At 36.8% G+C, this 15,410-nt stretch overlaps 1 protein-coding gene across 1 annotated transcript in view; it reads left to right on the forward strand.

The window, feature by feature from the left end:
* LOC126253011 (retinol dehydrogenase 14-like) overlaps window positions 1–15,410 on the forward strand; it is a 92,137-nt gene that overhangs the window by 49,486 nt on the left and 27,241 nt on the right. Inside the window, exon 5 of the mRNA XM_049954064.1 lies at window positions 10,308–10,417. Coding sequence (XP_049810021.1) covers window positions 10,308–10,417 — 110 coding nt within the window. The remainder of the gene's footprint in view (window positions 1–10,307; window positions 10,418–15,410) is intronic.

A 15,410-nucleotide genomic window follows, 5' to 3' on the forward strand; every position in this document is an offset into this window, starting at 1 on the left:
AAAAAAATTTTGTACACAATTGTGTACACTGGGTCTCAATCAACACTGAAATCATAGCAGACTAAACTAATTTATTTAAACATTACACATAAATTTGAAATCATTTACACACAAAATACATGCAAAATTCACCATAGTTTTAATTAAAAAATGAAATGAGCCAGGAATTATGTTCTTTATGTGGTTCTAATTGACAAGAAATCAACGGAAACAGTTTTTTCCTTTGACAAACAAAGATGTACATTAGATTTTTCACATTTTATTCATGAACGTCTCTTGCATCCCGGAAATTTGCACCTGGTAGGCAGTGTACCACTTTCATGAAGAGGCAAGTGTTGTGTTCCATCAAACTGAATCTCTTCAGGAGGCCTAGTTTCTCCTCGTTGTCTTTGAACAGGTGTATCTGGAGGTGTGGCAGATGGTCGGCCTCGTTTTCTATTCGAGGTATCCTGTTATGGATGGCAGTATATATAGGCCTAACTTTATAGAACTTGTCTTTATTGTCTGCTGGTATAGCCATGTTGTTAACAAGATGTAAATTTGTTCTGAGTTGGAAGAATCTATTTCTGGGCATACTGCCCAAGAATACTTGCATTTTCAATGTTGTGTCCCCATACATTCGGACTCTAGGAAATTTTAGAGTTCCCATAATTATATGAAGCCCAAACAAGATTTGGAGTTCTGCTGGTGTAGTTTGTTTGAAATTTCTAATTGTTCCACTCCACAAGGCATATAGGTTTGTCATGTCAGCCATAGTACTGAACAGATAATTGGTAATGTAACTGAAAAAAATGTATTTTACATCACTGAGCTCATTGTTAGGAAGTGGATCACTGTCTTGAATATCACTATCGTTGTTATCATTGTCACTGCACACACCACTTTCAATATTTCCAGTTGACTCATCATTGGTTTGTTTTGTTTATTTTGTCAGCCCCCATTCTGACTTCCTTCTCTCTTGATGTACAGTAGGATTCTACATCAGGAAATGATTCTTCAACTGATGATAAATCGATATCTGACACCTCTCCATTCAGCAGCATCTCTAAAATGGCATCTCCATCTCGCTCGATGTTGAAATACTGTTTCTTTGACATGATCAACAGAACTGAAATATTCACAAATAATGATATCAGTAGTGGTATTTCCCTAAAATAATAATTAACAGTACACGTAACGACATTGTCATCAACTGGAGCTTCAATGCTATGTCTATTTTTGTAATTGTTGCTCATAACAATACCTAGTAATACAACATACTTCATATGTTTTGAATAAAACACATTCAAAACTCATACAATCGTCAGGATAGAAAGAAACTGTTCCAACAAGCACTTCATATGATGGAAACACAAGATACTCAAAGTTATGTACAACATTGTTCTTAAGACCTCATGGCTACAATTGTGCACACAGAAAACATCGCTTCTTTTTGTTGACTAAAACAAATGATTTTGAAATACTGATTGTTGTAATTAATAAATCGAACATTCTACAATGTTCATGCAAAACAATAATACTGGTACTCAACTATACTGTGGGCTATAGCTTACCAAAGACTACCAGGTACTTTCGAGGTCACAAACTGCTCTGCACTGCTACAGTAATCTGTTGATATGTTTATAGTACTGCCCAACAGATGGCAGCACTTGTGCATGGTGAAAAGAATGAACATTCACAAATGTGTACATCTGCTCCAAATTGAGAAAAAATATTTCTATTGCAGTTAAGACGTCGTGAAAATTAATGTACACAATTGTAACCACAGGGTCTGAAAGGGTTAAGATATTATTGATAGCAGAAGGTAGAAAATTTTCAGAAGTAACTTTTGAGTACCAACTGCAGTCAGTATTTTCCTGTTAGTAAAAAAACAATTATGATTTATAAATAGTAACAGAAAATGGTAAATTTCAATTACTAAACGGAAGCAACTTTTTTTGTAGTAGCAACAAGTAGTAAGATCTTAATAGTAAATGATGATTACAAAATCTCAGTAGTGACAGGAGCTAGTATATTCTTAATAGTAACAAAAGGTATTGTCAGTGGTGTTGAAAAACAGCTGAAATCGCTAAAACTGAACAAAGCTCCAAGGCCTCATGAAATCCCTATCAGAATCCTCAGTAGTAACAGCTGATAGTACTCTGATAGTAGTAACTAGAGTTATTAACTTGTTAGTAATAACATAAGATAGTGACTTATCTTCTATCAAATCAGTATTACCGCCATTTCCTACACTATCAAAAGATACCACACTAGCATGTAATTCCTCAAATTGTAGTTCCATTTTATTTCTAATTAATGTACAAGTTTATGATATGGTTATAATAGAGGGAAACATTCCACGTAGGAAAAATATATCTAAAAACAAAGATGATGTGACTTACCAAATGAAAGTGCTGGCAGGTCGACAGACACACAAACAAACACAAACATACACACAAAATTCAAGCTTTCGCAACAAGCACACTTTCCACCTTCTAATACCATGTCACCCTCACAACACCCCCAAAAAAGTGTCTGTATATGTATGAATGGATATGTGTGTGTGTGTGCGAGTGTATACCCGTCCTTTTTTCCCCCTAAGGTAAGTCTTTCCGCTCCCGGGATTGGAATGACTCCTTACCCTCTCCCTTAAAACCCACATCCTTTCATCTTTCCCTCTCCTTCCCTCTTTCCTGATGAGGCAACAGTTTGTTGCGAAAGCTTGAATTTTGTGTGTATGTTTGTGTTTGTTTGTGTGTCTGTCGACCTGCCAGCACTTTCATTTGGTAAGTCACATCATCTTTGTTTTTAGATATATAATGTACAAGTTTTTCATTCTTGATTATAACTTGTTCCAAAGTACCTGATTTTTCCAGTAATTCTTTTTATAACATTTGCTCTTCACATACTGGAACAGCCTCTTTTGAAATAACATAAAAATAATGTTCAACATTGCAAACTACTGTTTCTTCCTGATAGTGTAACAATCATCTAAATTGTGTATCTCTTTAAGATCTACATTAGCTAGTCCTCCCTTCAACTCAGAAAACATAATATCCATTTGAGAAAATCTTTTGTTCAACTCAGCTTATTTCTCCTTCCATATGAGAAAACCTTTTGTCCTGCTGAGTAAGGGACTGCATAATTGATGTGAATGCTTCATTTCCTCAATGAGAGGCATTTTTGTCAGTCTCTTAACAATTATGAATGTATGAGGGTTAAGTCAACTATTATCTGCAAAGTAGTTATAAAATTTTATTGGCATCGACTAGGAATCTTACAAGAACATCATTTTTCAACATAGTCTCCATGCGTTTCAATGCACTTGGTCCATCATTGTACAAGCTTCCTGATGCCCTCATAAAAGAAGGTTCTCGGTTGAGCTGCGAGCCAGGAATGCAACGCTTCTTTCACTGTTTCATCTGAGGCAAATTGACAGCCCCTTAATGCCTGTTTGAGTGGACCAAACAAGTTATAGTCAGAAGGGGCAAGATTGGGACTATATGGACGATGATCCAGTACTTAAAATATGAGTTTCTGGAATGTTTCAGCAGTGTTGGCAGCAGTATGCAGACAGTCATTGTCGGGCAACAACACAACACCTTTTGACAGCAATCCTTGGCGTTTGCTTTGAATTGCATGCTTTAGCCTGGCAATAAGCATCTCACTGTAATGTACACTGTTTATTGTTGTGCTCCTTTCCCCATAATGTTCCAGTACTGAACCTTGTGCGTCCCAAAAACCATAAGCATCAGTTTTACTGTGGACGGTTGGGTATTGAACTTTTTCTTGCACGGTGAGTTTGGATATTTCCATTCCATAATCTGCCATTTACTCTCCAGCTTGTAATGATGGATCCAGGTCACCAGTAATGATTCTGTCTAAGAAGTTGTCCCCTTCGTTACCATAGCGATCTAAGTGTTTTTTGCAGATGTGCAAGCGTGTTTGTTTATGCAACTGTGTGAGTTGTTTTGGAACCCCTCTTGCGCAAACTTTATGAAACCCAAGTCTGTTGTGGATGATTTCATAGGCAGAACTGTGACTAATTTGCAGATGATGTGCCACTTCATCAATAGTCCATTCATGACACTTTGTTGTGGCAAAACACTGTTCCCGTACTGTACTGAAAGTCTGCTATGAATTTTGTCCCCTTATATGACTTACGACCACAAAAAAAGGATCACTGAACATTGCTCTTCTTTGGTGCAAATAGACAGTGGAGCAGCCATGATTAACAGCATGGCAGTGATAACAAAACTAACCTAGCAGCTTGAAAATTGCAAAGATAACAATGAATAAACAAAGCCAGCGCCATCAGTGTAAAATGACATTCCTACCAAAATAAACAAAAATATGACTAAACTGCAGATAATAATTGACTTACCTTGTACATAGTTAATTTCAATTCCAGTTCTGTGACTAAGATGGTACTAATAGTAAAGAATATTTTTTATTATATCCCTATCATTTACTAACTAATGAAATGCCCCTAACAAGTTTTCTGTTATAACTGAATGCTGTCTAACAAATAGACTTTGTAATTTGGTATTCACCTAAAAAATTAACTTTACTTATTATCAGTGTCAGTACATAAGTTGCAATTTAGAACACACTCCACAATAAATTTTACCTTAAAGAAACAGAACCCATTGGACTTTGATGGACTGAAGCTATCTGAAGGTTCATATTTAAAGTGTCAACTGCAACTCAACTCATTGTCTGCTGTTGTTACACTCATTTGGATGCTCATGTTGGATGATGCCTGCACCTGCTAGCTACACCATGTAGAAACTATTGACTGTGAACTGCAGGCGGTGTTTGAGTTGACCAAGGCACCACTTAGAATGACAGAGCTGGTCCTATTAGCATATATTAAGGTCACTAACTTGTGGTTGGAAAATGGAAACACTGTTACATCACATTGATCTTGGGCACATTAAAAATTAACAAAGATTTTGTCAATGCATGCTAGTTCCCTAGTAGGTTTATTGTTAACTCACTTTATATTGAACTGTTGTAATAAGTTTTTCAGATCACTAACACTGTGCTTATCAGTTGACATGTCAAAATCAGAATTAAGATCAACACCTCTTACAATGTCACAGTTGATAAATCTGTTCTCAGGGACGTCTGATTTCCCTAAGAATACACTAATAGTACTACTGGGAGACTTGTACTCTGAAAGAGGAAACTGCCTGGCAGAATTCTGGACAGAGCATAATTTAATCAACACTATAGTCTGTCGGTAAACTGAAGATCGAGCAAGCGAGTCCCCACTCTGCCTACCCTGCTACGTCACAGGGCGCTTCTACAGGCTGTTTCACAATGTAGTACCGCCCCTGCCGGGGCGCGCGCTTTAAATCTGTGGTGATGCCGTGTAAAGATATGTCCTGGCTGCGTTCATTTCTAGACAAATGTATTAAGACCATAAGAAATACAAAAAACGATACCTTCTTCCGAAACACAACATTATAGATTAAATAATATTAAGATAAGAATGGAAGTCAGGATTATACTGCAAACACTGAACCAAATGCCTGTTCATGTGAATGTATTGTATGTTCCTCTACTGCTATTGATTCAACGAACCCCATATAATGCAACATTTCAAAGCAGGCCTTAAAGGACAGTGGTTTTACAAGCATGGATGAGATTAAAAATGCACAGTTAAGAGACCTATAAACTACCCCGAAGAAATAGTTCCTAAAGAATTTCGGGAATTGGAAAAAGCACCGGTAGAAGTATATAGTATGTAATGGGAATATTTTGAAGAGGATAGCACTGCTGTAGATTAACAAATAAATTTCTTACCAAAAAATCAAAACTGATACGTGAACACATCTCGTATGTCAAGCTTGTTGCTTAGAAGTCCAGAATCGATGTACATGCTTCGAAAAAAATTTCAGCAGTGTTTAGACTAGCTATTGCGCACAAATTTCAAGCAATATGTCTCAGAATCAGGTGAATAGAGACCGAGACAGGGATTTAGTGTTCCATAAGCATCAAAGGTTTTACGTGATTTTGAAACTGTCTATAACGATCGGTTTCCTTACAAGATTCTTAGTTTTCCTTCGTGGAGATTCCACTAAACCATGCCGCTTATTTTCGCTTTCCTTCCTTACGCGTCCTATTTGACGAGGCTGACATTTGCATAAATTGCAGTCCTTTGATTGTGACTGGTAATATTAGCCAACAGTTCTTTTTGGGTTGCCTCTTTAATACACGATGTAATAACATTAGAGATGATCGAACGCTCGTTACTCCGCAAATACCTCCTCTTCCTCGTATTCTGAAAACTTTCTTGCAATGCTAGACGATTATCCATCACTTCCGGAAACCGAAGCATATCAGTAAGTATACAAAGTTAACTGACTGACATTGGCAACTAAGATCATACGAACAGAAATGACGTATATCACTGCACGCCGATCTACACCTCTAGACAGGTAACGGGCAAGAGATTTTGGGTGCCCCGGTAGGCCGGTGGCAGTGTTCTTCCGGGAAAGGCCACTTCCCCCACCAAAAGCACTGCTCGCTCTTGAGTTTACAGACAGATTTGGAGGTTAAAGTGATTTTTTAAAATTTCGAACCTAGTATTTGATTTAAGATTTAAATAAAAAGCAAATTTTACATAAAAATGATACATTATTCAACACTGCAGCAAGATTCAGCAAAGATCAAATAAGCAAAATGCTAATAAGATTATCATACTCCTGCACATAGCCATGAAGAGAAATGTATAGACACTTTGTCAAGTATCAGAGATATGTGAGAATAATATTAACATACCAAGACCAAAGGAACTTCAGATTGTCAGATTGTCAATTGTAAATAGCATCCAGAACCAAGTTAAGTTATTTTTATGCTTGTTATTATTTTAATAAATGTGTGTGAAAATTAATCAAGTTCTGTTTAAAGTTAGTCACCATCAATCTGCTACTCTAGGCGTGCAAGTGGCATTTCTATCGTCTGACCTAACGGCAGATGACAAACACGCCACGATAAGACCACGAAACATATTGCCGACACTCGCCTACTTCGCTAGAGCGACAAGTCAAATAATCTGATGGTGTGTGTACCGAAGGTCTTACAGTATGCACACCACACAGAACAAACATAAAATTTATTTATTTATGTTTTTTCTGTCTTGTAAATGTCAAAATAACATTTACTTGTTGTGATGTATTTATTTTTGCCCATAAATGCATTAATTAAAACTTAACATTCAAATCTCTCTTCACTCTTTCCAAACCAGACATCACAAATAGAGGTTTCCAGAAACAAAACACAACCTTATATTGACCTTTGATAATTACCTTTAGATAATGGTTATTGGTAATGAGAAGTGATTCATTATCCCCCTTCCAACTTGTATCCAATATTTACTAGAACTAACAACATATTTCCTTATTTGACCTTGACTGAATCTTTCCATGACCTTGCATAGTGTATTACTGTACATGTAAAATTTGCTGCTCTTTTCAAATCTTAAAATCAAATATTAGGGATCCAATTTAAAAAAAAATCACTTTAACCTTCCAATCACCTAGAAAATCAGGTTCAATGTCACAGCCATTAGTAGCAATGTGTGTCCCTCTTTGCCACCTACACTTTTATGTGAAACATTTTCCTGTATCTCATCTCTCTCTGGAGTTATTCCCCATTATGAATTAAAATGGTCCACCCTTTATAATGGTAAGGCAGAAATTTCAAAACTAGATTTTAAACTGTCAGACATTTCCATGGACAGATAGATGTGGACTCTCATCACAATTTGTTGCTTATAAACTGAAGATTAAAACTAAAGAAGTTGGGAAAAAAAGGAAATTAAGGAGGTGGGAGTTGGATAAGTTGTAAGAAGTAGTGGTTGTTAAGAGTTTCAGAAGGAACATTGAACAACTACTGACTAACACAGAGGACAGGTATACAGTAGAAAGCAAACAGTTTGCTTTGAGACATATAGTGAAGACAGCAGGGGATCAAATAGGTAAAAAGGCAAGGCCTTGTAGTAATCCTTGGCTATAACAGGAGAAACTGAATTTAATTGAAGAAAGGAGGAAATACCAGCCATGACTAAACTATTCCACCTTGTGTCCATAATGTATGAGACAGGTATAAATACCCCCAGACTTCCAAAAAAATATTGCAGTTAAATTCCAAAGAAATGAGGTGCTGAAATATGTGAATATTACCGAACTATCAGTTCAATAGGTCATGGTTGCAAAATACTGACACAAATTATTTACAGAAGAATGGTGAAACTGATAGAAGCCAAACTCAGGGAAGAACAGTTTGTGTTATAGAAAAATGTAGAGATATATGAGGCAGAACTGACCATATGATTTCTCCTAGAAGATAGGTCAAGCAAAGTGAACCTATGTTCATAATATATGTAGGTTTACAAAGAAGGCTTTTGACAGTGGTGACTGGATTACACTTTCGAAATTCTGAAGATAGCAGGGATAAAGTACAGGGAAAAGAATGTTATTTACAACTTGCACGGAAACCAAATGACAGTTATAAGAGGTGAAGGGCATGAAAGGGAGGCAGTGGTTGAGAAAGGAATAAGACAGGGCTGTAGCTTATCCCCAATGTTATTCAATGTGTGCACTGAGCAAGCAGCAAACAAAACTGAAGAAAAATTTGCAGAAGGAATTAAAGTTCGGGGAGAAGAAATAAAAACTTTGAGGTTTGTGGGTGACACTGTAGCTCTGTCAGAGCAGTGAAGGACTTGGAAGACCTGTTGAGTAGAATGGATACTATTTTGAAAGTAAGATATAAGATGAGGACCAGTCAGAGGAAAACAAGGGTAATGAAATGTAGTCAAATTAAATTAGGCGGTGCTGAGGGAATTAGATTAAGAAATGAGACATTAAATGTTGTAGATTATTTTTGATACTTGTGCAGTAAAATAACTGATGATGGGCAAAGAAGAGATAATATAAAATGTACACTAACAATGGCTAGAAAAGCATTTCTGGAGAAATTTTTTTTAACATTGAATATAAATTGAAGTATTAAGAAGTCTTTTCTAAAGTATTTGTCTTGATTGTCCCCTTGCATGGAAGTGAAATGTGAACAATAAGCAGTTCAGACAAGAAGAGGACGGAAATATGGTGCAACAGATTAATGCTGAAGATTAGTTGGGTAGATCACATAACTAATGAGGAGATACAGAATAGGACTGGGATGAGAAAATTGTAGCATAACTTGACTAAATGTGGGAAGAGTAAAATTTGTAGAGGGGAACCAAGAGATGAGTACAGTAAGCAGGTTCCAATGGATGTTGGTTGCAGTATTTATTTGGAGATGGAGAGGCTTGTGCAGGATAGAGTAGCATGAAGAGCTGCACCTAATCAATCTTTGGACTGAAGATCTCAACATATATGGTAGGCATTTCTTTGAGTCTTGCTCCAAAACTTTAGGGTCTCCAACAGCAGCTATCATTATCATGAATGGATGGAGTGTCACGAGGGAGAACGGGTGGGAGAACCCATTTGTGTGCATGTGACACACAGTCCAGTACCTTAGTTCTGAAAAGGAGATAAGACACACAATAGAAGATGGAACATGAGGTACATTTGGCACCTCTGATATAAAACTCCCTGTAATTCATCCACAACAACTCTTTGTAGAAGCTTCCAATTACTTGGCAGCTGTCATGGTGATATCGAGCTGCTTGATTTCAGAGTAACCTAATGCACCAATATCCCATGAGTCGCTTACCTTCTACCTCATTGTCAGTCAGACAGTCATAAGGTCAGAGGGCTGAACAGCCATCAGGCATATCATGAAAAAATAATCTGTGCATGTGTACAACTGTGTGTTCTAAGCTTTATATGAAGAACTATGAAATTCTTGTGAATCAAGGAAACTACATATAATGTAAAACTTAAATCATGATCTTTTTTTTCTCATGTGTGTTTGACATGATATCTTACATTTATACAAACATCATATGTTCAGATAAATCGTGCATTTGTATATACAGTATGATTACAGAAGTGATAAACAGATGAAAAATAACTAATAAATAAAAAAATACTAAACTGTTGCATTATGTGGAACATGAGAAGAATGGTAGCTGTCAATAATTCATGAGTGCATCTGGATGGATTATACCTTGGATGCAGGTTCAGCTGCATTTCTGAAGGAGCACTTTATGTTTACACTTAGCTTACATTGTTAACATGATTCATTTCTATAATCATTTTGGCAGATGTGTTTAAGTAATCAATAATCAGATGGTTTTGAAATCATCCCCTGGTAACTAAGAACAGTGCTAAAGGGAATAAGTTTGTTTCAAATTATTTTTTCTCTTTCAGGTGTTACTGTGAATAGTGTTCACCCTGGTGCAGTTTTAACTGATATATTTAAGGCAATACCAAAGTTTTATTACCGTATATTCCTTGTTATTGCGAAAGCCTATTTTAAGGTAAGGTAGCAAACACATTAATGAAGATTTATTGTTTATTTGCTTGCCCAGATATGAGTTTACCTTTTCATGCTGCTTTGTTTTTATTCTCTTGTGTGAAAATCATAATTATAACTAATCATGATCATAGCAATAACTTTTTAGTTTGTCTTTGTGAAACAAGCAAGAATCATCACAAATATTTATAATAAGATTGCTGCTTGATATATCTACCCTGTGTCTTCAAAAGTAACTGGTATCGAAATTTTTCCTTTTTTGATTACACACAAATGTGTGAAAAGTGCAAGCTATTCTGCAGCATTTCTCATAGATTTTCTATTGTGTCATGTAATTGGATCACAAAGGCACAACTGCAACCTGAAATTACATGTGTAGCCCTCCCAAACCTAGTCTCCTAGTATAATCCTGTCATCAAAGAGAGGAGAGAACCATTTACAAATTCCAAAAATATTGCTTGCTGGAAACTTGAGTGTCATAAGTGTAAACAAGTAACTTGGCTGAGAATTACAGTAATGTGAGCATATTTAGTTTCCTAACTTTCATCATTCCAAAATCTCCCCCTGGTTCCTTAAAGAGCTGCAAAATCATTTATTTATGTTCATCCTCTTGGAGTTTTGCTCATTCTTAATATGTTTTGCTGTGCACATAGAAAATGGTTTGGAATTAAAAATGATCATGAGTTACAGATTCATGTATGTCTTCAACTTTTGTAGTCCTGGAAAATTCATAGTTAAGATTTTGTCAAGACACTGATCCCCATTTTCAAGAAATGAAATCAAGATTTTTGTGCCAGACACCGCATATTTTTAAATGAAAATTATTCACTCATAAATGTTGACTTTTTTTCTCCCCTTGCACAGCAAAGAGTGTAACCAGCAGGGATTAATAAGCATGATGTCATAATAGCAAGTAGGTTACAAAAGTAAATAAATCAGTCATGAAGGCTAGGAGTGTGTTTCTGCTAATAAGAACAGATAAAGGGTTGTTAGCATGTCACTTAGAGAATGAATTGACATCATTTAGTTCATATTTGATGGACACAGAGGAATTGGGACAATGTTTAAACAGATTGTAAATCATGCGCTATACAATTATGTGCCCAGTCAGTGGATTAAGGATGGACCAACCATGGTTTAACAGCAAAATTCAGATGATGATGAGGAAGGCTGTTGCACTCTTGGTTCAGAAGGGTATGTACAAATGATTACAGGCAAAGGCTGGTAGAGATTTGTGCATCTGTGAAAAGATCTATGCATGAAGCATACAACAAATGTCACTATTATACCTTAGTAAAAGATCTGTCTGAGAATATTATGGTCCTATGTAAAATCATTAAGTGAATCTAAGCCTTCCATCCAGTCTCTCATTGGACAGTCTGATGAGGTAGAAGAAGACAGCAAAAGTAAAGCCAAAGTCTTAAATTTCACATTCAAGTAATCATTCACTTGAGGGGGATCACACAAACATACTGTCAAATTGTCCATTGCACAGACTCGCATATGGAGGGTATAGCAATTAGCTTAGCTGACAAAGATAAACAGCTGAAAGAGTTGAAAGCAAATAAGTCTCCTGCTCCTGATGTAATCCCAGTTAAGTTTTGCATAGAGAACCCTACAGCAGTGGCCCCTTACTCAGGTTGCATTTATCACAAATTTCTCGCCCAGAGCAAAGCAACTCGAAAAACATACAGGTGACTCATTTATATAAAAAGATAAAAGAATGCACCCACAAAATTGCAGACCAATATCTTTAATATGGGCTTGCTGCAGAATTCTTGAACATATTCTCAGTTTGAATATGATAAATTTTCTAGAGAGGGAAAAACTTCTGTCCACATATAAGACGTTTTAGAAAGCATTGCCCATGTGAAACTCAGCTTGCCCTTTTCTCTTATGAGATCCTGATGATTGATGATAGGCAATAAATTCCATATTTCTAGATTTCTGTAAAGTATTTGACAAAGTGCCACACTGCTGACTATTAATGAAGATATAAGCATACAGAATAGGTTCCCAGGTGTGTGAGTGGCTTGAAGACTTCTTAAGTGCTCATTAGAGAAAAGGGCATCATCAGGAATACCCTAGTGAACTGTAGTAGGACTACCATGATTTTCTGTATTCATAAATGATCTGGTGGACAGGTGGGCAGCAGTCAATGGCTGTGTGCTGATGATGCTGTGGTTTGCAGGAAGCCAAAGTTGAACGACTGTAGCAGGATAAAAGGTTATTTAGAAAAAATGTCTTGTTGGTGAGATGAATGGCAGCTAGCTCTAAATTTAGAAAAATGTATGTTAATATGGATGAGTAGGAAAATACAAACCGGTGATGTTCAGTTAAAGCATTAGTAGTGTGCTGTTTGATACAGTCACATCATTTAAACATCTTGATGTAATGTTACAAGCAATATTAAATGGAATGAGCATGAGAGAATTGTGGTAGGGAAGGCGAATGGTCAACTTTGGTGTATTAAGAGAATTTAGGAAAGTGTTGTTCATCTGCAAAGGAGACCACATATAGGATGCTGCTTCAGTCTGTTATTGAGTACTGCTAGAGGTTTTGGGATCCGTACCCGGTCAGATTGAAGGAAGACATCAAAGCAATTCAGAGGCAGCCTGCTAGATTTCTTATCGGTAGGTTCAAGCAAAACTCTACCATCTGGTGAGCAAGATGTACGAGACAGGCAAAATACCCTCAGACTTCAAGAAGAATATAATAATTCCAATCCCAAAGAAAACAGGTGTTGACAGATGTGAAAATTACTGAACTATCAGTTTAATAAGCCACGGCTGCAAAATACTAACGTGTATTCTTTACAGACGAATGGAAAAATTGGTAGAAGCCGACCTCGGCGAAGATCAGTTTGGATTCTGCAGAAATGTTGGAACACGTGAGGCAATACTGACCCTACAACTTATCTTAGAAAATAGATTAAGGAAAGGCAAACCTACATTTGTAGACTTAGAGAAAGCTTTTGACAATGTTGACTGGAATACTCTCTTTCAAATTCTGAAGGTGGCAGGGGTAAAATACAGGGAGCGAAAGGCTATTTACAATTTGTACAGAAACCAGATGGCAGTTATAAGAGTCAAGGGGCATGAAAGGGAAGCAGCAGTTGGGAAGGGAGTGAGACAGGGTTGTAGCCTGTCCCTGATGTTATTCAATCTGTATATTGAGCAAGCAGTGAAGGAAACAAAAGGAAAATTTGGAGTAGGTATTAATGTCCATGGAGAAGAAATAAAAACACTGAGGTTCGCCGATGACATTGTAATTCTGTCAGAGACAGCAAATGACTTGGAAGAGCAGTTGAACGGAATGGACAGTGTCATGAAAGGAGGATATAAGATGAACATCAACAAAAGCAAAACGAGGATAATGGAATGTAGTCAAATTAAGTCGGATGATGCTGAGGGAATTAGATTAGGAAATGAGACACTTAAAGTAGTAAAGGCGATTTGCTATTCCAGGAGCAAAATAACTGATAATGGTCGAAGTAGAGAGGATATAAAATGTAGACTGGCAATGGCAAGGAAAGAGTTTCTGAAGAAGAGAAATTTGTTAACATCGAGTATAGATTTAAGTGTCAAGAAGTCGTTTCTGAAAGTATTTGTATGGAGTGTAGCCATGTATGGAAGTGAAACGTGGACGATAAATAGTTTGGACAAGAAGAGAATAGAAGCTTTCGAAATGTGGTGCTACAGAAGAATGCTGAAGATTAGATGGGTAGATCACATAACTAATGAGGAAGTATTGAATAGGATTGGGGAGAAGAGAAGTTTGTGGCACAACTTGACTAGAAGAAGGGATTGGTTGGTAGGACATGTTCTGAGGCATCAAGGGATCACAAATTTAGCATTGGAGGGCAGCGTGGAGGGTAAAAATTGTAGAGGGAGACCAAGAGATGAATACACTAAGCAGATTCAGAAGGATGTAGGTTGCAGTAAGTACTGGGAGATGAAGAAGCTTGCACAGGATAGAGTAGCATGGAGGGCTGCATCAAACCAGTCTCAGGACTGGAGACCACAACAACAACACAGGTTCAAGCAACACATAAGCATTACAGGGATGCTTCAGGGACTCAAATGGGAATCCCTGGGAGGAAGACTATTGAGAAAATGTAAAGAATTGGCATTTGAAGCAGACTGCAGGAAATTATACTGCTGCCAACATACATTTTATGTAAGGACCATGAAGCTAAGATGCAAGAAATTAGGGCTCATAAGGAGGCATACAGATTGTCAGTTTTTCCTTGCTCCATTGTAGGAAAGAAAATGACTAGTAGTGGTAAAGATACCATCCACCATGCACTATATGGTGGCTTGTGGTGTATGTACGTAGATGTAGATGTGGACAACTGACTTCTTTCTGAATGTTTTGGTTATGTGTTTAAAAGTTTACTTCAGCTATTTCTTATGTAGGAATACAAATTTAATATTTGGCATAATCCATGCTTGGCGAGACTACTCTACATGAATATTCATTCAGTAACTTATAAAAATTACAAAAGTAATGCTGTGGTCCTCCAGACTGGTGAATGTTTCAAGAAATGCTATCAGTGAACTTTTTTCCCCACATCCAAATTTCTCTCTTTATAAGTTATGTGTAATTCACTTATTTTGTCACTGGCAACATACATCAGGCCATGAAATGTTTTTTGTTATTGATCAGACACATCCTGAATGTTGCTTGACCTGTGGAACAGAGAAAAAGAAAATAGCAAGCCGAAGCTCTGAGAGTCTTTTCTCAGAAGCCAAATTTTTTGTGACCTTTAGATAATTATTAGCAGCTCCACATATGTTTTTAGTATTACAGCTAAACCCATTCTAAACCCTTTCTCCCCTCTCCCCTCACAAAAATCATCCACCACATATCTGTACAATGTTGTTCCCAGTTTGAAGGGTTAGAAGGGTTTAGTTCTAAGAAATATCTTATTTTTCACAAATTTTCATTCTTACATCTACATGACTTCTCTGTAGTTCACTCTTAAGTGCCCTGCA

This window comes from Schistocerca nitens, chromosome 4 (assembly GCF_023898315.1).
Source record: "Schistocerca nitens isolate TAMUIC-IGC-003100 chromosome 4, iqSchNite1.1, whole genome shotgun sequence".
In the NCBI taxonomy this organism is placed as follows: Eukaryota; Metazoa; Arthropoda; class Insecta; order Orthoptera; family Acrididae; genus Schistocerca; species Schistocerca nitens.